The sequence below is a fragment of the Archocentrus centrarchus genome, chromosome 5 (genome assembly GCF_007364275.1).
Source record: "Archocentrus centrarchus isolate MPI-CPG fArcCen1 chromosome 5, fArcCen1, whole genome shotgun sequence".
Lineage (NCBI taxonomy): Eukaryota > Metazoa > Chordata > Actinopteri > Cichliformes > Cichlidae > Archocentrus > Archocentrus centrarchus.
The window spans coordinates 16782212-16806655 of NC_044350.1; the positions used below are offsets into that span (position 1 = coordinate 16782212).

Here is a 24444-nt window from a genome sequence, read left to right on the forward strand (position 1 = left end):
CTACTGAACTTAAATATCTGGTGAGCAAGACTGAGACTAACAGTTACTTAAAGAAAAAAAAATTCACACATTCCCTCGCAGGCAAAAAGTGATCGTCTGCCAGAAAGTGATTTTTGATGTTTCTATGTGCTTTTATGTGTAATGTGTTTGCTTATATTTGTGAATAGAGTGTAGTCAATAGGATTTATGAAGGGCTTAAATATAAAATGAAGAAATGACCTGTTATTCAAGTGTGTTTATGACTCTGCATTATTGCACGTACATTATAATAAATCCAGTCCTCTTTGGTCACTTAAAATATCTATATAGAGTGTAATGTTATATTTTTTCTGATTTGTGCTGCCCTCTTGTACAGATATCTCTTTAAAATCTGGCCAATCACAGTTTTTACCCTGATAAATAAAGAATATATAAAAGTCGCTGCCAAAAACTGATTGCAGCTTCTACCTTGTGACAGAAATGTTGTTTCTTACTCAAAATGACTTGATATCATTCACGAGAGATATGTTTGACATATTTTTCACAGATTATAGGTCAGCAAGTCATTTACAACAGTTTAAATATGGGCAATCATTTTCTGGCAATCACCTTTTGGCAGACGATCACTTTTTGGCACAACACCGGTCCTCCGTGCGCTCAGCTAACTGACCACTGATGATCTTGTAGAGGTGCGGTCGGTGCGCTTGCCGCTGCGCTGCAGCCGCTGCTGCTGCAGGGGGAGCATCCGTCCAACAGCCCGCAGTGCCGCGATGTGCGACCGTTTCGTCTCTGTTCCGCTTTCACCCACATAATCCCATTTTCAAGAACGCCGAGGAGAAGGTCCGTTAGAGAGGGTCGAGCTCTATGCAACGTGCGTCTTAACTGAGGTGAGCTGCGTGGTTATTTAATTTTTCTGTACTATGGTACTGTTTAAAAGGCCCGTGATATATAATAATAATTTGACAGATTATTTGATAGACAAAGCAATGAGAGGAGAAGAAAGCCGGGAGATTTTTTATTAGATTTTTTGGAGATAAAATTGTTAGTAAAATGACTGAACATGAAATATATTTTTATTTTGATGATGCGTTTAAGCGTATAAGAAGTACTGTCTGAAGAAAATCAAGCTTTCAGATTCATGTTTTTTTGTTTTTTTTCTGCAGTCTTATTCAGGCTAAGGTGGGCTAATAGGCCTGTCTGGAGCCAGGCATTTATGTTCGCTTCCCCGGATTTCTGCACAGACATCCGCATTATTTTCTTATTTTCCTCATGTTTCACAGTACGAAGGAAGCGCTGTGGATGTGAGCTAATTATCCAAAATAGATCCAAGTATGTGAGCAATTCTGTCACGAGGACTTTGGGAGGGACCCACAGAGTACTGTGCATGGCTATCGTATGTTCAACCCAAGCGCTCCTCACCACAGGCTTGGTTTTAGATTAAAACAGCGTGCAGCGCACAGCTATATTCTGATTGGCTTAGATTATCTGTTATGTCTAAGGGCTCTTCCACAATCGCTGCTAATTATCATTCAAACAGAGAGGGGAAAAAAAATCAAATCCAGCAGGACTGCACTAATGCAATACATAACGTTACCTTTAGAGATATGCAGCGTGTCACGTTCTCCTGTCTTAACACCTTTCTTTAAATACATCCCTGTACAAAACCTCTCGAGCAACCCCTCATTTCTTTATATTTGGATTTTAGTGAACCAGACTTTCTTGTATTTTTGAGTAACAGTGCTCCAGGCTTTCCAAAGGTCTTTCATAGTTGTTCTTTGTACATTGACTGCTTTTTCACTCATTTTCAATCCAGTCCTTGTACCTGACTACTTTCAAGGAATTCTTTTGTGTGTTTGCTAAGCCAGGGGAGCAAGGTGGTTAGCAGTGCTGCCTCGCAGCAGGAAGGTTCTGGGTTTGAATCCACCATCTGACCTGGACCCTTCAGTGTGGAGTTCCCATGATCTCCAGGGATTCTGGCTTTCTCCCATAGTCCACAGACATCCAGTTTGTGTGTTTAGGAAAATTGGTGATTCTAAATTGCCCATAGGTGCGAATGGTTGTCTGTCTCTCTGTGTTAGCCCTGTGACAGGCTGGCGACCTGTCCAACATGCCCCCCCCCCCCCCCCCCCCCCCAAAAATAAAAAAATCCCTGGAAGAAAATTGATAGATGGATTTTATTAAGCCACTTAACACTGACCTATGAATCATTCAAACATAAAAAAAAAGGCACCTGAACCAGTGTTGTGTCTACACATAACAGATAACTTAGTAAAGAACCAATTTTAAATTGTATCTATAGGTGCTTTGTTACTAACAGCCTGTCACAAAAACACATAATTTGCTCCAAATTTCTTTAGTTGATTCTATGAAAATGCTAAAGATAACACAGTTCGACAGGTATTTGATTCAGAAGATTCAGAAGTCAGAAGAGATCTACAGCAATAATAATAGAAAACATGTTGTAGATTAAAAAAAACAGATGTGTTAGATTTCTACACAGTGCATAAAACTGTGTGCATAGAGCAGAGCGATCTATCATAATAAGAAGCCTTTCTCTTTCACTTTGGATACAACATCAGATTAATTTTAAAATTTTAAACTTTTCGACCTTAATGGATACACTTAACAGTCAAATGTGAAGAAATAATAACATGTTAATCACAGCTGCTCCTTCCTGGTGTGGCAACAAATGTGCCTTAATACTAAGAAACCAGAAATAGACATCTTATGGGGAAGTCACTATGCGGAAGACCCTTGAGAAAACATTTGTAATCTCACCATCTTTTTTATCAACTGCAGAACAGATACTGTGAAACACAGGACTGTGAAAAAGCAAATACCCCCAATAACTTGTAGAATCACCTTTTGCAGCAATAACTTCAAGTAACAATTTTCTGCACAGTATTTATTGTCAGCATGTATGAAGGAGGTCAGGTGAGAGCTTCAACACTGTCTACAGTCATCTGTAAAACATGGTGGCTCTGTCATGGTTTGGGGCTGCATTTTAGCCAGTGGTGTTGGAGATCCTGTCAAACATGAATGCAGAAATGTACTGTCAGATTTAGATCCACCATGCAATACTATCTGGAAAGCATCTGGTTGCAGTTAAAGCATATCTGGATAGAAAAACACACAGTGGAACACAGTGGAACTATCAGTCATGGATTGGCTTATTCAGAGTCCAGGCCTCAACATTGTCGAACAATGTGGTATCACCTTGACAGAGAACGGAACAAAAGGCAGCCAACATCCAAAGAAGAGCTCTGAATGTCCTTCAAGAAGCCTGGAGAACTGTTCCTGAAGACTAAAATGACAAGAAAGCTGCCTAAGAGAGTTCAGGCTGTGCTGAAGAATAAAGGTGGTCCCACCAGACATTAACTATCAAGCTCATTAGAATTTTTACCTTATATACTATATTTCCATGTATTTATGTTTCAATAAATCATTGCACCTATTTCCAATTTTCCTTGCAAAATATAAAGAAATGAGGGGTAGCTCAAGACTTTTGCACAGTACAGTCAATAATTAAAAACCTCACATTTAAAGAGCTTTATGGCACATAGTGGATACTTACTTTGAGTGTTCCTGTGGTATATCTTTGTGAGCCATGTTTGAGATTACAGTCTGTTGTATACAGTCTAATGAGACCACTGGTCAGTAAGATAGCATCAGTAATCTGTGGTTTATTTGTTCTATATAAGTCGTATACATGCAGTTTACTCCCAGTCGTTGTCCAAGTTCCCACTGATTTAGAGGAAGGATGCTGGTCTATGGGAAGGACTTGCTGTTATGAAGATAAATCATCATTTGGGTACAATGCCTTACAATGCTACAGAAAACTATAGTTAATTGGAGAGTTTAAAATGTTTCTGAGAGTAATCCTATACTGGAAATATGCTATGTGCTACCTAAATTACTAAATGTCCATATGTGCATGAAGTTACAGCATGAGAACACCAATCAATTTGCTAAATGTGAGTTTATATTAAATTTCTCAAATGCACACTTGGTTTATCGTGCATCACTAATATAGCAGCAGCAGCAGCAGATGGGGTTTAAAGGGAGTCCTCTGAGAAGTCTTTTCCTATAAAAGCTGTTTAAGTGCACAGGTCTAAAACAGCCCAGCTGATTGGCTGTTAGTGCTGATCCTACACACAAAAAAATAAAGGTAAATTTTTGTACCCAAAAGGTACTTTTATCAGGAAAGTTCCCTCTAAGTACAGAGATGGACCCTTGGGGTGATTTACTGTGGACCATCAGAGGTACAAAATCACTGGTCAGAGCAAATGGTACAGAAGTGTACCAGTAGAAGTCAGTGTTGGGTTGGGTGTTTCCTCCCAGACGACAAAAAAGGCGCCAGAAATGTAAAATGGCGGACTCTCTGGTTTTATGCAGCCTGTCCACCGAAGAACTTATTCGAAAAATATCTAAAGCTGGAATAAAAATGAACGAAGACGTGGCAAGAAGATTCAGTGGTAAGTAATCTGACCTATTCATGTTCCTTGTCTAACTCAGTCTCCATTCATTTAAAATTTCAGACTAACATGCTAACAGTACCTAGCATGTTGTGTGCACAGGGCGTTACCCAACTTCTCTGCAATTTCAGAATATTAGTATTTTAGTAAAGTACTATCACAAGAGCTAAGTAATTCCATCTTTTTTTGTTTAACTACTTTGTTTGGGGCTTGTATTAGCTGTGCGGTCTCCTTTAAAGCTCCCTTCAGCTCAGCTACACCATCTATCCTAAAAAAAAAAAAACTCAGTGAAATTTACTTGAACTAGAAGCTGCATTTCTAGCTTTTGTCATTTTGGTTAGATTTGAATTACTAGCTGCCTTTAACAATAATAACTGACAATGTGTTTGTGTATTCTACAGTGTATTGATGAGGTTGGCAGAATTCACCCTTCAACATCTGCCATCTGTCAAGACGGCTTTGCTGGTGTCTTGCCAAATGTACTTAAACTTGCACAGGGAAAGTCTGTGCTGGCAAAACAGTACTATGACGCAAGAAAAGATGCCCTGGCTGAAGATCTACCAGGTAGTCACAATCATCTTGCTAATAAATGTGAAAGTAGATCTGCTGTAGTTACGCTCTGTATGATTTTTTTTTCTTTTTTTGCATTTGAGGAATCGACTTAAGGGCTGGACTCATCCTCCTGCCATCCATCTTCAGAGAAAAGATTGAACACTACATCACTTTGGGAAAGGTAGGCATCTGAACTGTAGTAAGATCTTGTTCAAATAAGTGAAGAGGAAAGAAAAATGACTCGAGTAAGGAATTATTTTTACTATATTGATATTTTGATCACCATTTAACATATTTAAAGTTGTATTACTTAATATTTTAAACTTGTAACTTAACACTAAGGTTTTTAAATTATTTTACATAAATTAATTGGAACAATGTCTTTTGCTGCTTGGTTATTTATTAATTTTTTATTTTTTTCTTAATTTATATAGAAAAATGCTGCTACACCCTATCCAACCATTCAACTGGTGGATAATAAGTGGAAGACGGTGATGACCAGTGCCGGGCCCAGTCTGGTGAAAGTACTGTAGATGTTATGTCACTGCACGAGCCTAAGTGAAGCCTTTATAACAGCCTTCAGTATATATTTTGTTTTCAACATTACATTCTTCTGTCTTCTGTTCAGTTCTTGTTTTAAACTGAATGAACTGATGTTAAATTATACATTTTGATAAATAAAGAATATTTTTGTGAATCTAAGGGTTTGTTTTTGTCTCTCAAAGGTACCATTAGCCATGTCGCTCCAGCTGCACCTCATTGGGTACATAATTTGTACCTTTGTAATGGGTACAGTATTGTACCTGTACATAAAGGCACTTATTTGTCACCAGAGGTACAGATATGTTCTTCTAAAGGTACAGACAATAAGGTGCAACATTGTTCCTAGATTTAGAGGTACAATGTTGTAACTCCACTAGGGTACAGCTGGAGCGACAAAGCCTTCGTACATTTTTAGGTCCATTCTCATCCCTCTATTTCTTAGTGTGTAGCCATCATCCCCTGTATTGATTTTTTTTTCCTCTGCCCTCTCCTGCGTTCTGTAAAGCCAATTTCTCTTGGCAGCTGTAAGACCATGCAGAAGCACCACATGGACACTTGACTATGTTTTATATGATGATGTAACTTTGTATACACTGTAGGCTTTTTAAGATTATAATCTGTTTTTACCCATGTATTTTATTACCGCCCCTTGATTTTTATTTATTTCTTTTTTTGTTTATTGTTTCCAGATGGAGAAGGCGCTCACTCTTTTCCGTAAATATCTACATGGTTTCTGGAGATGTGGGTGTCTACAGAGTTTTCCCTTTCAATGACTGGACAGAAGAAGTGAGGTATATATTCTGATAAATACTTTTGAAACAGGCAGGCAGCTGGAATTGAAAGTTCATCTGCTAAATGGTTGTTGGACATTAGACTTTAGTGTATTATTAGTGGAATTTGATGCTGTGCCAGAATACACGCGCACACACACACACACACACACACACACACACACACACACACACACACACACACACACACACACACACACACACACACACACACACACACACACACAAGTGTGTTTTGCTATCTTTGTGGGGAATTTCCATTGACTTCCATTCATTTCTACAGCCTAAACCTTACCTTTACCCTTTTCCTAACCCTAACCATCACATACCTAACCCTAACCCTAACCTAAACTCAATTCATACCTTAGCCCTAACTCTGACCCCTGACCCAAAAACAGGGTTTCCCCTTGTGGGGACAAGGTTCCAGTCCCCACAAGGAGCAATTGGTCCCCACAACGTAGTATATGTCAGGAAAATTGTCCCCACAAGGTATTATAAACATACGCATGCACACACACACACACACACAGTTATGTTCCCATTACTTCAGAGGACATTGCATTGACTTACATTATTTCCAACATTTGACTTTTCTTGCTCTAACCATGAACCCAGTCTTCAACCTAAGGTGTAAAAATTTATGTTATGTGGACTTGCCTTTTTGTTTTTAACAGGAAGGCAGGTCCCCCATAATGTAGCTGCATATAATATTTAAATTCTCACAATGGGAGCAATTCATTTACAAGGACACACACGCACACAGTCAGGAATAGAATTTTTGTTTGTCACAGCTGGAGGAGAAAGCACTCATTGTGTGCTGGCAAGTTTCTGAAAAGAGAAACGTCTACTTTCAGTTATACATAACAGAGAGGAGAATTGAGAATGGCGGGGTTTGGGAGCCAAGGGAAGAGACTGGGAAGGGAAAGGAGGGGAAAACACTCAAGTTCTTTGTTTCATTAACTGTTAAAATGCTGAGTTAAAGTGGTAGACAGTACCGGGCTGGCTTCTGTTAACCCTAACCCAACAGGCTTGTACTAGACTGCTTGTCTTTTGATATTCCTTTTGTTTCGTCTTTGTGAAATGGTGCTCATGAGTGATTATAGAAGAGAGGGATCAGAAACCACTGCTGACTGTTGGATTGCATTCTGCTGATTCTTTCCGCAGCCATTTAGATCCCTTTAATGGCTCCACAGCTTTGCAGCTGTGATTATGATGTGAAGCATATTTTGAGACTCTTAAGTGATATGGGGCTTCAGCAGTTAAATGTTGTCCTTCCTGTGGGCTGTGTTCATCTGATGAGCTGCAGTGGAGGGGATGTGACATAGCTTTTTTTTAGCTTCAGCTAAACCTCGCAAAGTTTTTAGACAAAACAGAGACTTTGGATTTTGTTCCCATCACTTAAAGTGGATTCCTGTTAGGAAATAGTTTCAAAGTATAATTACAGAAACTCACTCAGTATATTAATTTCTTACAGGTTTCAGGATGCGGTCAATGAGGAAGACGGTGTTGCTAGCCATCCTGGTGTCTGTGGTGCTAGTACTGGCCCTTCTCCATTCTTGGCCCACTCGGGCATATACCACAGTGGATGTTTGGCAGCGACCAGCGTTTATAATAGAGAGGCATCTGGAGGAGAGGCTCCCAGAATCAGACCATCAATTAAGCAATATTCCGTTCCATGTAAGGGATAATGTGGCAAGGTAAGAACTGCTCTATTGAATTTAAGTGGACAGACCTGCGTTGACATCTGATTAATCATGTCTTATAATCTTATAATTTCTCCAGCATGCTGGCCCGTAATGGATGCATATGTGAGGGCGAAAGTGGGGGAGTAAACTTACCGTTTGCAAAACTCTTATTCCCCCGGGTGTCAGCTCACCCGCTGCACACTGCCTTTGAGGCTTCTGAGCTGGAGGAAATGAAGAGGAGACGAGCCAAGGAGTACAACAGCTTCCAGAAGAGGTAAGCAGTACTAAGCAACACTGTGATGATGATGTAACCTAATGTTTTTTGTTTTTTTTTTAAAGTATGATGTAACATAATGTGTTTGTTGAGACAATCAATCCGCCTCAGTGCACTCTACAGTAAATCATTTCTTAGACTTCTTTGTCTCTCTGTCCCTGACATGGAGAAAATCATCCACAATCTCCCATCACCTTTTTCAAATTTGTGAAACTTTTTTGTATATAAATTTGTAGCTTTTAAGATTGGGTAATGGTTAAGGGTAAATTATTGTCTGCCAAAAGAATAAACATGTCTGCATCAAGCCAGACACAGAATAAAAACACATTAAATAGGCACACATTTTCAAACATTAACTGGGGGTCAACTAATGGAGCAAAACCATCCTGTTAACAAATTTAAATGCATACATGTTAGAAAATACACATTGCTATACATAGAACTCCCTCTTTGCATGCTTCCAGCAGACAAGCAGCAAATGAAACCAACATTAAAACCTTCCTGCTTCTGTGTCTGTCATGCAGGAGCTGTAATAAGTTTAACAAACAAAAAGACGAATGTTGGTTTAGTTTTCAGAAAGTCACACAAAGGGATTCATTACTGTTCTGTAGTACAGAGTGTATTAGCATGGAAATGGCTTGAGATACAGCCATTCATGTATCACAAATGTTTTCAGTTAGTCTCAAGGGGTTGCTCATTTTTATGATTTTTCCAGTGCCCTCACTCACACACACACACACACACACACACACACACACACACACACACACACACACACACACACACACACACACACAGTACATTCCTATCAGATGTGGACCAGGCTGTTTCTGAAATCCGATATTTAGTCAGACCTTCAGCTCTGTTATTTGCAACTTATTATTATTAATTACTCCAATTAATAGGTAATAAAACTTAAATGTTAAAAGTGATTTTAATGTTAAAGGTGATTTTTATAATAGCTGCTTTTAAACTCTTCGGCCTGTTTTCAGAGAGCAAAACAGTCACTGAATTTTAGGGAGACTTTTTCCACCTACTCCAGTCTGAGTTTGTGGCTGTGTTCCTGATCTGTTTCCCACTTGCTGCTTTCTGCTGACTGTGCTTGCTGATGTAAAAAAAAAAAAAATCCTTTCAGGTCAAAGACCCCCACAGATGTACTCATTGTTGCAGAGGCTAACAGTCCCTTGCAGTATCCGACACAGGGGGTGGAAGTACGACCCCTGAAAACAATCATCATCCCAGGTATGACTTCAGATAGGGAGCATCTCAGACATTTAGAAAAGACTAGTTTTTTCATCAGATAGAAGTGGTTAGAAATGATCACTAGAGTTAGAAAATTAGCTTGAACTAGAGCTGATTTATATTCTGGTTATTTATGTCATGGTCATGGTTTGTGTTTTTGCTTTATTTTCACTGAGTCATGTTCCCAGTTTGTTTTCCTTCTCAATTCCTGTCTTGTTCTTTATTGTTACATTTTGATTTCCTAGTTCCCTTTTGTCCCTGTCTCCCCTGCATCTGTGTTCTTGTGTCTGTTTTGTCTTTTTGTCATGTCCCTGACCTCCTGTGTTTTCGTATTGAGTTTTATTCCTTTTTATTTGTGTCTAGTCTGCGTCTCTGTCCCGTGTCTGTATTTCTCTTTGTCTGTTTCCCCGTGCCTTGGTCCCTGTTTAGTTTCCTCTTTGGGCCAGTCCCCCGTGTTAAGTCTGCGCATACCTTGTTAATTGTTAGCTGTACTTTGTGTTTAGTTTTGCTTCCCCTGTGTTATTAGTTTCATTTGTTCCACCTGTTCTCCCCAGCTGTTAGTGTTATCCCGTCATCCCATCATTCCCTGTGTATGTACTGTCTGCATTTCCCTCTGTTCTCTGTCACGTCCTCCCTTATGGAGGTGTGGTTTTGTTCCTTGGTTCCTGTTTAAGTTTTGTTGCAGTGCTGTTCTTCTGCATCATTTAAGCCACCATTTAAGTTCAGTTTTGCCTCCAGAGTTCTGCATTTGGGTCCACCCTGCCTGCCACACCACTCGCTCATTACTTATTACTTATACTTATTGAATACTTATTGTAGCTAGATAGTGTGAGGAGGATATTAAAATGCATTTAGGACCAACAAAACCATCTGCTTGAAATCTGAAAACTCAACAAGAATACCAGACACTGGCAAAATGTTACTAATATGCCTGCCCACTTGAAAAATGATTTGCAAATGTAATAACTCATCATTTAACATCATCAGTTAAGGGATAATAAATATCAAGCTCCCAAAGCTCTCAGCTTCACTATGACTAACATTTTTTTTAGATCCTCTTTGCTCACCCCTCAGAAAGCACTCATTTATCCAATTGGTGGATATAGGAAGTGGGCTGAATATGCCTCAGTGTTTGTTTCTCTAACTTGTTGAATTTTTCCAGGCTTGGCCTTACATGACCTTCCCAGAGACCATTACTCAGTGAGTGTTTAAACCTGTCTGTCTTTACACGTCTGCATATTTTAGGTGTGTGCAGTCCTCTGACTGTAACAGCTACTATTTCCATCATATGCAGATAAACCTCACTGCCACGCTTGGAACTCTAAATGTGGCGGCAGAGGTAGATGAGGTGAAAATCAAAGGTGATGGCGAGATGCACATGACTCTTTCCAGCCGCCTGCTGCCGAACCTGAACCGACAGCTGCAGTTTGTCACCTACACAAACACGCTGTTTCATCCCAGCACCGCAGACACAGGTGAGCCCTTGGATACAAATCAGCTATTTCATCTGCTCTGGACTTTGTTGGTCTTAATTTTTCAGTGAATTGAACAAAGGAATACTTCTGTCATGCCTATGCAGTAATTATGAAAGTACAGCCAGCAGCTGATTGAAATATATATATTTTTTTATTTCTAAAACAACAACAAAAAACAAAAAAACACCCCCAAACAAATAACAAACAGGAGCTTGAGTTGGGGTGAGTTTTGATCTTGTCGACATCCACTGTATCTTACAGATGTTATCCCAACTTTCCTCTGAAATTGTCAAATTACCTTCTTTTTCCCAGTTCATTTTAACATAAGCAGTGCTGTCATTCTTACTCTGTAGGATGGCATTGTACAACTTGGAAATAATTTTAAGTGCTCTAGCATTCATTAATATGATTGAAATATTTTATCATTTTAGAAGGTAAACTATGAGAAATAGGAAGCCTGGCTCTGCACCGTGTTATAAAGGTGCATGTTAAACCTGTAAATTGCTGTGTATTAAAGATACATAGCCACTGTGAAATCACCCATTGTTCTTCCCATTTAGAAGCCTCAATTGTGGCATGATGTCCATCAGGATGTTGCTTTCTTGAAGCCAGAAGTGGCCATATTTAGACAAGAGCTTGTACTGCTAAGTTATGAGTTAACGCTAGCAAGTGTGGTTAGCAACACTTCCATAGTTTTCCGTATTTTAAGCCCATCTCCCAGCAGTCTCCTATTTTGCTGTTTCTCCTGGGAAACACTCTTTGTTTTAGAATACAGTGATAGCTGCGTTATATTTATTATATATTTTTTTTATTATCTATATATATATATATTAAGGCTTTATAAATCCTTCCCACACTCCTATAAACCTTTCCTTAATATTTTTCTAAAAAAATGATACATGTTCTCACTTCAAACATTTGATATGTTTTCTGTTACATTGTAAATAAACATGAGTTCATTAGATTTGTAAATCATAGCATTCTGTTTTAATCTATATTTACTTATCATCACAACTTTTTCAGAATTGGGTTTGTACCAAGATATGACATTGATTATGTGTAAATGCGTTATGGGAGCCAGAAAAGAGTGAGACATCCATAGTTTGATCCTATTACACTAATCAAATTTTTTGTTTCATCTTTTAGTGCAGCTTGAGACAGAGGGACATCAAGCCGTCTTCAGCATCAAGATCCGACACGGAATAACGCCTAAACTGTACAACACTGGATCCAAAGGAGGTACAGCACAGTGTTTATTACTAATGTCAGACGTGTCAGCACAGAATCATATACCAGCTATTTTTGAGCACAAAATAAAGATAATATAAAGAAAATATAAAGACAATTTTCCTCCTTCAACTCTCTGCAGAATACAACGTCAGCGCCCTTGTGACGATAGCGACAAAGACTTTCCTGCGTTACGATAAGCTTAAAGATCTTATTGACAGCATCAGAAGATACTATCCTACTGTTACAATAGTTATCGCTGATGACAGTGAAAATCCCCAAGCCATCTCTGGGCCTTACATTGAACATTATATCATGCCCTTTGGAAAGGTAAGGACACGCAGTGAAGTCTTTCTCTTCTGTCATGGTTGATCGTGACATGTTTAACCGCATCTTCTCCTCAAAGCGCTACCTGTAGATGGCATCCATCCCGCCTTTGATAGAGCAGCTCTCATTTCTAGAAATCTGGCTGAATTATTTATTTATTTTTAATCAATTGTCTGATTATTTCTTAACATTTAAATTTACAATAATGGATTACACAGCAGTGAAGAATACATTTAATTACAGTAAGTGTCTTTCTGAAAGCGCTGTAACTAAGTTTAAGGAAGTGATTTCTCCACTACTATCCTCTTTAACGGCATTTACGACCACAATACAGAGCAGCTATCTAAACTCTATTCCCACAGAAGTCGATTATCTCATTAATAATGTTACATCTTCACTGTGCACAACTCTAGATACTGTGGCTTCTCTGAAAAAGAAATCCTCAAGTCAGAAGTGCCTGACTTCGTGGTTTAACTCACAAATGTGCAGGTTAATCATGTACATTGTATATAGTATATAGTGTTATTATTAGTAGTATTAAGGTTAATATTGTTTGTTGATTTTATATATATTCTTTTCTTAATAGTGTGAATTATTATATCTTTATTTATATTTATAATAACTGCGGCTGCTGTTACACCCAAATTTCCCCTCTGTGGGACAATAAAGGCTGTTTCTTCTTCTTCTTCTTCTTCTTAAAACAGATAATTCGTAAACTGGAGAGGAAATGGCATCTCACTAATTTAGAAGATTTTCATTTAACCTGGAATCATGCAAAAGGCTTGTTGGGGCAGTGGTTTGAGCCATCTTTTATAGGTGTATTTCAAACAATATACTTTGCACACAGGATAAGGAAGAGGTGCCTCTGCAGCTTCTCATGGCTTTGGAATGTGATAACGCTGCCTTTCTGACTTCACTTCTTAGCATCAAAAACAATGTTCAAGGTTAAAATGCATTCCTTCACTGCAACTCATTGCCACACACTGATTAGCTGTATGACTTCTATGAAAAGCAAGCAGAATAAGACAGAAAGGAAACAAACATGCTCTAAATGATTCTTTTAGGCCCTGTTACTCTCTCCCAGAATACTGTGTTCCTTCCATCGAGGTCAGGACTGGGGAGAAAGTGACACATCTTTCAGACAAACAACCTGACACAGCATCTCTACTGGCAGTTAAGCATGACAAAAGTATAATGATTAACAACCTAGAGATTCTGTCCATAAAAATAATGAACAAAATCAGTGATAAAGGACAGCCCTGGCAAAGTCCAACACCCATAGGAAACAAGTCCAACTTACTACCGGCTATACGGACAAAGCTCTCACTGCTGTTGTCCAGGGACTAAATGGCCCGCAATAACAAGCTAGACACCCCATACTTCTGCAGCACCCCCCACAGGATACCCCGAGGGACACAGTCGAATGCTTTCTCCAAGACACATGTAGACTGGATGGTCAAACTCCCACACACACACACACACACAAATATCTTCGAGAGGATAAAGAGCTGGGCCAGTGTTCCATGACCAGGAGGAAAACAGCATTGATCCTCTTGAATCTGGGGTTAGGCTATCAGACACACCCTTCTTTCCATCACCCTGGGATAGACCTTACCGGGGAGGCTGACGTGTGTGATCCCCTGATAGTAAATCCAGTGGCACCACCACAGATCTCCATGCGATGTTGCTGAGGCTTGTCAACTAAGACAGCCCTACACAATATCCAGAGCCTTCAGGAGCCACTCAAGGCGACTCTCATCCACCCCAGGGGCCCTGCCACCAAGGAGTTGTTTTACCACCTCAGTGACCTCACCCCCCAGTGCTGAGAGAGTAGCCCCTCCTCATCCCCAGACTGTGCTTCCACTACAGAAGGCGTGTCAGTGGGATTAAGGAGGTCCTTGAAGTATTCCTTCCATCGCCTGACTATAGCCTCAGTTGAAGTCAGCAGCACCCCACCCGCACTATATACCATGTGAATAGAGCACCGTTTTCCTCTCCTGAGTCACCTGACGGTTTTCCAGAAGCGCTCCGAGGCTGTCCGAAAATCTTTTTCCATGGCCACACCAAACTCCTCCCACATCTGAGTTTTTGCCTTGGCCACTGCCCGAGCCGTGTTCCTCTTGGCTTGCTGGTACCCACTAGCTGCCTCCAGAGTCCCACAGGCTACACAGGCCTGATATGACTCCGTCTTCAGCTTGATGGCTCCCTTCACCTCCAGTGACCACCATGACAGGCACCAACCACTTTGCAGCCGCAGTTTTTAGCAGCAGCCTCAATAATGGAGATGCAGAACATGGTCCAGAGCCCAGACCATGCGTTGAGGTGAGCCAGACTATATCTAACTGGTATTTCTCAACCTCACGCACTAGCTCAGGCTCCTTCCCCACCAGAGAGGTGACATTCCATGTCCCAGTATCCAGGCTCGATAGCCGGGGATTGGTCCACCAGGGCCTCTGCCCTGGGACCGCCTGACACATATTGCATCTGAACCCTATGATGACACCTGCTGGTGGTGGACTTGCAGGCGTGTAATCAAGCCCCGTCAAATTTTAAAGACCTCATAGTACCATATTTACCCAATAGCAGACTTCACTCTCAGACTGCTGGCTTACTTGTGATTCCTAGGATACTTAAAAGTAGGGAGGCAGAACCTTCAGCTTTCAGGCCTGTCTTCTGTAGAACCAGCTCCCAGCTTGGATTCGGGAGACAGACACTCTCTCTATTTTTAAGATTAGGCTTAAAACTTTCCTTTCTGATAAAGCTTATAGTTAGGGCTGGATTGGATGACCCTGAACCATCCCCTAGTTATGCTGCAGTAGACTTAGACTGCTGAGAACTTTTGATGATGCACTGTTTGTTTGTTCTTCATTCACCTCTTTTCACTCCCTGTGCATTTAATCATTAGCGATTATTAAACTCTGGCTTGCTCCCCTATAGTTTGCTTTTTGTCCTGTTTCTCTATGCTTTCTTCTCTTTCCCCTCATCCCCAACCGGTCACGGCAGGTGGCTGCCCCTCTCTGAGCCTGGTTCTGATGGTGGTTTCTTCTTGTTGAAAGGGAGTTTTTCCTTCCCACTGTCGCCAAATGCTTGCTTATAGAGGGTCGTGTGATTGTTGGGGTTTCTTTCTAATACTGTGGGGTCTTTACCTTACAATAAAGTGCCTTGAGTCAACTGATGTTGTAAATTGGCACTTATATAATTGAATATAATATAATATAATATAATTGAATTGATGCTCTTTGAATCTAAACCCTATGACAGCTGGGATAGGCTCCAGCCCCCCCGCGACCCTGAACAGGATAAGCGGAAGCGAATGGATGGATGGATGGATGGATGGATGGATGAATCTAAACCTCAGTGTTGTGTGTCGTAGGGTTGGTTTGCCGGGCGAAACCTGGCTGTTTCCCAGGTGACCACGAAATACATACTGTGGGTGGATGATGACTTCATTTTCACAGCCAACACCAAGCTGGAGAAGCTTGTGGATGTTTTAGAAAGGACCACTCTAGATCTGGTAAGTGGCAGAAGAAATTGTTTTTGTTTTTTGTTTTGTTTTGTTTTGTTTCTCAGTGAGTAGTAATGCTTTGGCGTTGTTGCGGAGGCAATGCAAGCATGTTTGTCTGTGAACCAGGTGGGTGGTGCAGTGCGGGAGGCCACAGGGTACACCGCCACCTATCGGCAAACCATCTCCATTGAGCCAGGAGAGGAAGATGGTGACTGTTTACATATGAGGCGAGGATTTCATCACATCATCGAAGGCTTCCCCAACTGTGTTGTGACTGATGGGGTCATTAACTTCTTTTTGGCTCGTACAGACAAAGTCCAGCAGGTCGGCTTTGACCCACGCCTCACCAGGGTCGCTCATCTGGGTAAGTACAGGATTTGCTTTTATATTAAAGGGGGAAAATTTAGCATCATATTAGCTGTTATTTATTCATGGTTTTAACAGCCAGATGTGAAATGAGCAAACTCATGTTTGCTCATCTTTTCACAGATGCCAAAATTCAATAAAAAAAATAATAATTTATTATGCAATCAAACATTTTTATTTAGAGTACTGTGCAAAAGTACTTTCTTTTTTTTTTTTTTTAAGTGATCTTGAGCAATAGTTCTCCAGACTTTCTAAAGGTCTTTCATAGTTTTTCTGTGGACATTGGCTGCTTTTTCACTAATTTTCAGTATAGTCCTGCTACCTGACCATTTTAATAGGAATATTTTCTGTTTATTAAGCCACTTTATCAATGAGTGAGTCATACAAGCATAAAAAGGGAATCTAACTCCAGGGATGAACCAGTGTTGTCTACACATAAAAGGCAACTTAACAAAGAACCAATTTTAAATTGTATTTTTAGGCATTTTGTTACTAGCAGCCTTTCACAAAAACACATCATATGTTCTCTTTTTTCGTTGAATCTATAGAAATGTCAAAGATAACACAGTCTGACAAGCATACAATAGTATTTTTGCACCAATAAGGTGACTACCAAAGAGGTAGTCATAGAAAACTTGACATATCTCGAAAACTGACAAATGGATTACAAATGAAGGATTGGCAGGCCTAAAAAACAATCTACAAACAATGAACAATATCTGAAGGTTTTCAGAAATAGGGAAGTAAGTCCAGCAAAAACTTAATGCAGGACCAGAGAGATGCATCTGGCCCTTCAGTTGATCTGCTGTTCACTGGTCTCAGTGGAAGGATGTCAAGAAGCCATTCTTAAGAAAAGGAAACAGGGAGAAAAGGCTGAAGTCTGTCAGATTACTTGATTGGAGAGAACTGGACTGAAAATCAGTGGCAACAGGTCTAATGGAGTTGAATTTAAGAAAACGTTACAAAGGAGATTTTCCTGATTCATTTTTTCCTTTCTTTTTCAGAGTTTTTCATTGATGGCCTGGGATCTCTCCATGTGGGCTCTTGCGATGATGTCATTGTCAATCATGCAACCAAAATCAAACTTCCCTGGATCACCCAATCAGAGAGCGACAAGACTTACGCCAAGTTCCGTTACCCGTCAGCCTCCTCTGATGCCACACACACCAAAAACGGCCCTCCTGTACTTCAAGAATCGATTTCAGTGTTTGACTCATAATTAGCTCCCCATCTTCTCTTTATCTCGAAGGTTCCTCTGCTCTTTCTGAGTTGCCAAAGAAGTTCTCCTCCACCGCACCCTGTCAGATAAGATTTCAGACAAATACTTTGGTTTGCCTTTTCGTGAGAACCTTGAAATGATTTTCCAGCTCCAGCTATTAGAGCAGTTTTAGCATGTTTTATCTATAGGGGCACAGCTCTGCAATGAGCTGAAAAGTTCTCAAGCATCCAGGAGCCTAATATAAAAGTTTAGGCTCTCCTTCGGAGTGAAGATGGGAGAAAATCAGCTGTAGTGCCCAGTAAAATCTTGAGTAATAAAGGGATCTGGCTCAGATTCTGCACAAAGGAGCTGAGCTTTGGAAGAGCCCAACAGGTAGCAGCCAGTGTAACTTCATTGTCATCCTGTTCTAATGTGGGTAAATGTACATGTGTTCTCATCAATTTGCACTATCCAAATAGACTTGAACTTGGAAAAGCAATCATGATGTCTGAGAGAATGAGAACGATGACTTTTTGTCACAAAGCACAAAAAGACCCTTTCAGTTAAGTGACAGTGCTGCTGACTCAGAGCTCAAATCTGTCCTTCTTACCAATGCCACATGAAGAACGTGTTCCAGATCTTTTCACACGTGGGGTTCTGTTACTGACTGGTCGTGCCAAACTTTTTGGATGCTGGCTCTGGGGTGCTTTTATTTGTTATGGTTATGGTTTTGTTACCCGTTACCCAGAATCCTTTGTGTCACCCGTGAGTGATAAATCTGATCTGAGGAGGAGAAACTTTGGGTCCCATTCATCTGGTGTCACCTGGTGTGGGAGCAGCTGTGTTTTCATCTTCTGCAATCTGTCGGTCTCTCCAACAACTGAAGAAAAGGAAGCATTTGGGTGTCCGTGCATGCTGATGAATGATACTGATAAATGCAAATGCATCTTTAAATGCTGCCTAAAAGAAAAGTTGGTTGAACCAAAGTGCATGTTTATTTCACGTCTTTATGAAATAAGAAGAGAATCAGTGAGACCTTGATGATTAAGGACAGTATGGGTGGATGCAGCATAAAACTGTGAGAGGGGAAAGAAGATCCTGTTTTTTCTACTGAAATTTCTCTTTGGAGAAGTGTTGTATGTCAGAGACTGAAGTGATGATCCCATGTTTTATACTATGGCCTCTAGATGGCTTTGTATCACTGTATTTATTTCCTGAGAAGTCAAATAAGTTTTTAACATTTAATATTAGCAACAAGGTGCCAGAGATTTATCACGATTTTTTTTTTTAATCCAGAGAGAAATAATAATTTGTAACAATTTTTCCCTCCTTTTTGCCTTTATTGATAGTGCAGTTAATAGAGCCGGGAAAGCAGGGAGATATCAGGTCAGAAAGCAGCTTGTCGGGTCAGAATTGGACCCGGGCTGCTGCAGCACATGGTCACCTGGTCAACTCGTGAGCTCAACTGGCACCCGTTTGTAACTATTTCATGTGGCGATTCTGTCCATAATGGGTTATTTATTTCTGTTTTTCACCCAAACATGACATTTGCTCTGTTGATGGAAGAAACTACAACAGTGATACTGTTAATAAAGGTTTGTGCTGGTGTTTGTACTGACGAATTTGTCTCAATTTAAATTTGTAACGTTAACAGATGTATAATTTTTTTTTTTTGTTGTATTGAATTTGCAACAGAAAGCATTGTGCCTGCCACCCCCCCCCCCCCCACCCCCCCACCCCACCCAAAAAAAGAAACAAAAAAAAAAAAAAACGAAAAAAAAAAAAAAAAAAAAAAAAAAAAAAAAAAAAAACAAAACAAAAAGAACAAAAAAAAAAAAAAAAAAAAAAAAAAAAAACCAAAAAAAAACAACAAAACCCCCCCCCCCCCCCACCCCCCCCCCCCCCCCCCCCCCCCCCCCCCCCCCCCCCCCCCCCCCCCCCCCCCCCCCCCCCCCCCCCCCCCCCAAAAAAAAAAGAACAGCATTATAAAAGTTTTTACATTTATTTCAGATGTTATAAAAAATGTCTGTGGGGAAAAAATCTTCTGTTCAGTGTTTTGTTGTCGGTTCAAAGCATGAAGTCCTTCAACATATCAATATATCCAACACCTGAGTTTCTAAGTCTAATGATATTTTATAAGAGCACCTCTCATGATACTAAAGCTGCCTAACATGATTGTAGCTGACGCTATGGTGGTCTGTGTGCGTTGCCGTAGTGACAGGAAGTGGGAATATGCTACGAGATTATATTTGCTAATTTTTGTTTAATAATGGCACAGTTATTTTATAACAAGTTACATGGCATTTCAGTTTATGATATATTCCAGCGAGCACTCAGTGCTCGATTATGTTGAGCTGTCAAGATCACTATGCTCGGTGATCGACTACTGTTCCTGTTGTTATGGTTACGTTTGTGATTCTGAACGGCTGATTAAAACCGGACTCGTACTGCATTCCTCGCCTCCGTGAATATTATAACAATAAGGAACCCGCGGCAAATATAGCTCGGTAATCCCGCACAAGGGTCACAACACAGTTAATGTTTGTTTGTAAAATTACCGGTGCTTAAAAGAAAACTATATTTGTATTAAGTCATGGAATTGCATAACCCGGAAGTGTGTGTTGTCAGTAGCGGGACAGAACGGACACAAGAGAAGTCAGCGAGTAACGAAATCGTCAATAAAAGACTCAAATCTGCTAACGATATTCTACTACTGTAATGATTATTTGTAATGCTGTTAATGTTTGAAACAACTGAAATGCGTGATTTATGTTTAATATGAATGTGAGAGTTTGAACAAAGCTATTTTGTCCTTTATTTTAGTTTTCACAGTGTTCCATTGATGATCCATGCGTCTTTCATGACCTGTAAAAGGAATAAATGTCTGGACATCAGTACGAAGCCTGAAGTCCTTTGAGCAGACCAGAGTAGCTACAATGAAAGATGTGGTGCAAAAGATGGCATAGAATAAATAAAATCAAAGAGGCAGGAAGCAAGGTTTGTGTGCAACACCCAAAACCTGTCTTAAAAGGCAGGTTTTGGATTTAATGATTTAAATTGTCTGAGGGTTTCAGAGCCTGGACACTGAAGGCTGTATCCCCGAGGGTCCGAAGCCTGGAGAGGGAAATATACAGCCACTAAATGTCAGCAAAGGAATGAAGATTTCTCAGGTAGGGAAGTGTAATAATGAAGGAGGTCAGAGAGGTACTAAGGGCCATGAGTGTGAAGGGACTTGCAGGTAAGGAGGCGTATCTTGTATTTAGGTACACTGACCAGACACTTACAATATTTATTTTATTTACATCTTGCTAGTACCGGGTTGGATCCCTTTTGCCTTTAGAACTGTCCTAATTCTTCATGGCACAGATTCAGCAAGGTGCTGGAAACATTCCTCAAAGATTTTGGTCATATTGACATGATATCATCACATAGTTGCTGCAGATTTGTCAGCTGCACATCCATGATGTGAATCTCCCATTCCACTACATCCATTTGACTACAGTGAATGTTGTGCCCTTAAACAAGGGGAATAGTGACAGATAAATGAAGAGGTCGACACGCCGCTCTTGCCTTCACTCGTCTGTATTGAGTGAGGGAAAGGGACGCGCGGTTTCCCCTACTGAAATCCTAAGGCATTACCAGTGGATCAGTGCACAATCAATTCAGGCAAAACACTTACTCCTCAGCTCTGCATTTCTACACAGCAACACAGTCAAAACAATAATAAAATGTGAGGTAAACGGAACAAAATTATAAAACTAAACAGAATCAAATTTCTTGTCCATTACATACTCCCCCTTAAAAAATAGATGTTGTCCCCAACATCCTGACAGTTAATCTTAAACACAAATATGGGGTTACTTATAACAATGGCATCAAGAAACATGCATTAAACCACAGTATACTATAATTGCTGTTGTACCTTATTACTCTACAAATATCGTTTCACAGGCTGGAACTCTTTCATACATTCTTTTTAGGATGGGTTAACAACCCGAGTCTTTCAGCGTTCTCTGATGGTCTGCATGAATTACAGTGTCCATTCAGTTAGACACAGGTAACAGTCTGCAGGTGACATGTGACAAAGTCCTGTTAGTGCAGCATGTCTAAAGCAGCAACACTCTCAATTGATAAAAGTCCATTTAAGTGACTGTGGCCATGTGGTGTGCTTTGGATATGTGTTAAGCTGAAGGCATAATGTATGAATCTGCTTTATGTTCAACAGTCCATTTGAATGTGAATTCTGTGTTAAACAGTCCATTTGCTCTGACTTGAGTGAGATGTATGTGCATTAACTCAGTTCAGTAGCGTGTTTTGTATGTGATCACAGTTTCTTTCTCTGTCCATCAGCGGTAGCGGTAGTATACCTCCGAAGTGCGTGTCCACGGCACCATAGAGTGTGAATGCTGTGGTAGTGTTCTCATGTTATAACAAGCTGGTGAGCCAAGCCGATCATAGGTGAAGATCTTTGGTGGCTTACGCTGTCTGCTCGGTCGCTGAGGCTCTTGCTCACTAGTCCTGCTGCATTCACTTGGGGCAGGTGAAGGGACAAGATCTTCCACTTCTGTTTCCCCAGCACAACTTCCCTCCTGGCCAGTAAAGTCCTCACACTGGTCCACTGCTCCCTGCTGCCTCTCTGTCCCAGACACTATCTCCTTTGCTTGGAGGTGCTCAGCTGGCCCATCAGCACTCACAGGATTCAGCATCTGATGATGGCGTGGCTGGGATGGCTGTTGAGGTGACACTGGATAGTATTCATCATCGTCATCCTCTTCCTCTGACTGTTCAACCTCCTCACTTGTCTCTACAGCTTTTTTTCTTGTTTGTGGTCTCACTTCTATCTCAATCTGCAAATGGTCACATGGTAAGAGAAGATTGTGATGCAATATTCTTGATCGTCCTTTTGCCTTCTCAGGTCTGAGTTCATAAACTGGGATATCTTTGCTGACCTGACGGACAACTGTGTGAACTGTATCCTCCCAGTGGTTCCTCAGCTTGCCTGGACCTCCTCGAGGCGTCATGTTCCTGACCAAAACACGATCACCTGGCTGTAATACTGAGCTTTTCACCTTACTGTCGTAATGCCTTTTGCTTCTCATGGCTGTTTTGTGAGTGTTTTCTCTGGTTATCTCATATGCTTCTTCCATGCCCTGTTTCCACTTTTCTATGTAGTCATGGTGATTGCTGTCTCCTTGTTCTGATGTCAAACTGAACAGCATGTCGACTGGCAATCGTGGGGAGCGTCCATATGTAACCGTGCTGAACTTCAGCTCGGTCCAAATAATCATAACCCAGTTCTGTGTCTTCATCCGTCGTATAGTTTGTGTCTGCGTTGTGTTTAATGATAGGAGACAGGATGAGATGAATGCTGAACTTTATCTGCATGAAACGGAACATGTACTTGTCAGAATCATGGGCTCATCATCGGGTACAGCACCTCGTGCTCTTCTCCCATACACTGGCAACGAGGTCTAATACATTTATATTGAAATAAAATACAATATCATGAAATAAATACCTGCAAGAAACGGAACATGTACTGGTCAGAATCATGGGCTCATCATCGGGTACAGCACCTTACGAGGAATGGCATTTTCCATTAGCATCAGGCTAGCGAACTTTTCCAACTGTGTGTTATAATGTTATTAATCTCATCAAAGGTACAATATGCAACTCATTAGTGTCCTGGTTGATATAAGTACATATTACAGTTAGCCAGTGATCATATACGAACATACAGCAATAATACACAACATTTTACCACAGTGCTAATATCAGCGAACCCACCTCACGCTCTTCTCCCATACACTGGCAACGAGGTTCCTGTGTCCACTACCCTTATCGCGGCTAACCACCAAGAGATGGCGCCGTTTCACCCGCTATGCATAAACCCAAAATGAAAAATAATGACAAGTGGAATCCAATACAATATTAACTGTTACACTCCCCTCTGCTGAATTCCACTTGTCCCATTGCAACAAACAAAACAACAAAAAAATGACCAATACAATAAAACCACAGGTACAATCTCATAAAAAGGTGCACAACCGCTATTCTAATGCACAGGAAAGTAAGACACAACCACCGTTTCCAAAATTGCTGGTGAGGTATTATCACATCAAAATCACAGTTACAATTACCCAGTCACAAAGACTATCCCATGAGGATCAGTTTGAGAAAAGGGTTGGCCAGACCCTATCTACACACATAAGGGAAAAAAAAAATATGCCCATATACATATTTAATGAACATGTAGCTGCAAAACACACCTCTTGAATAGCAAGACAAACAGACAATTGATCAAAAATGTCACAAAACCTCGTCAAGGTAAAAATGAGAACAAACGAAACTGTAATTCTATAACAAAGAACTCATGAGACCAATGTTGGTTTCTGGTGCATCATTTCAATAAGTCTAGTCACTGGTCTCAACAACCGCCCAGCTCTAGATCTACTGTTTTGGGCTTTCGCCCTAAAAGAGCTGTTGTCCCTTTAAGACTGTCAGTAAATGGCATGTGACAGGAAGTGATGACCAGAAGTGGTAGAAGCCCACGGAAACCAGCAAGAAGGCTGCTGTATTTCATGCGTTCACCATCTCATGCAATCCTGCTGTTCTAGACCTCATAAAGGCATTCCCTGTAAGTAGGATGTTTAACTGGAAGTATATATTTGATATTGTTGCAGTTTGAGACAATTTATCAAATATATTAATTTGTATTGAATATGAAGATTATATTTGTTGTAAATACATTAGTTGATGGAAGGTCATATTTCTGCTGCGTTTAATATGGCAGACACTATATGTT

The 24444-nt window shown here is 40.4% G+C and overlaps 2 protein-coding genes across 2 annotated transcripts; one reads left to right on the forward strand and one right to left on the reverse strand.

Annotated features, from left to right (window-relative positions):
* The first annotated feature begins 696 nt into the window (after nucleotides 1-696).
* On the forward strand, nucleotides 697-19300 carry b4galnt1b (beta-1,4-N-acetyl-galactosaminyl transferase 1b). Its single transcript, XM_030730317.1, has 12 exons — nucleotides 697-866; nucleotides 6239-6340; nucleotides 7815-8037; nucleotides 8123-8299; nucleotides 9435-9541; nucleotides 10704-10741; nucleotides 10836-11016; nucleotides 12163-12255; nucleotides 12386-12573; nucleotides 15944-16084; nucleotides 16202-16439; nucleotides 17446-19300. Exons 3-12 carry the CDS (start codon nucleotides 7823-7825, stop codon nucleotides 17658-17660), a joined length of 1593 nt encoding a protein of 530 aa, XP_030586177.1. The 5' UTR covers nucleotides 697-866; nucleotides 6239-6340; nucleotides 7815-7822; the 3' UTR covers nucleotides 17661-19300.
* A 2360-nt stretch (nucleotides 19301-21660) lies between these two features.
* On the reverse strand, nucleotides 21661-23072 carry LOC115780811 (uncharacterized). The gene is made up of 2 exons (XM_030730222.1): nucleotides 22589-23072; nucleotides 21661-22486 (listed from the first exon to the last, which is right to left on the reverse strand). The coding sequence occupies exons 1-2, from the start codon at nucleotides 22946-22948 to the stop codon at nucleotides 21986-21988; spliced, it is 861 nt and encodes a 286-aa protein (XP_030586082.1). The 5' UTR covers nucleotides 22949-23072; the 3' UTR covers nucleotides 21661-21985.
* Nucleotides 23073-24444: the final 1372 nt, after the last annotated feature.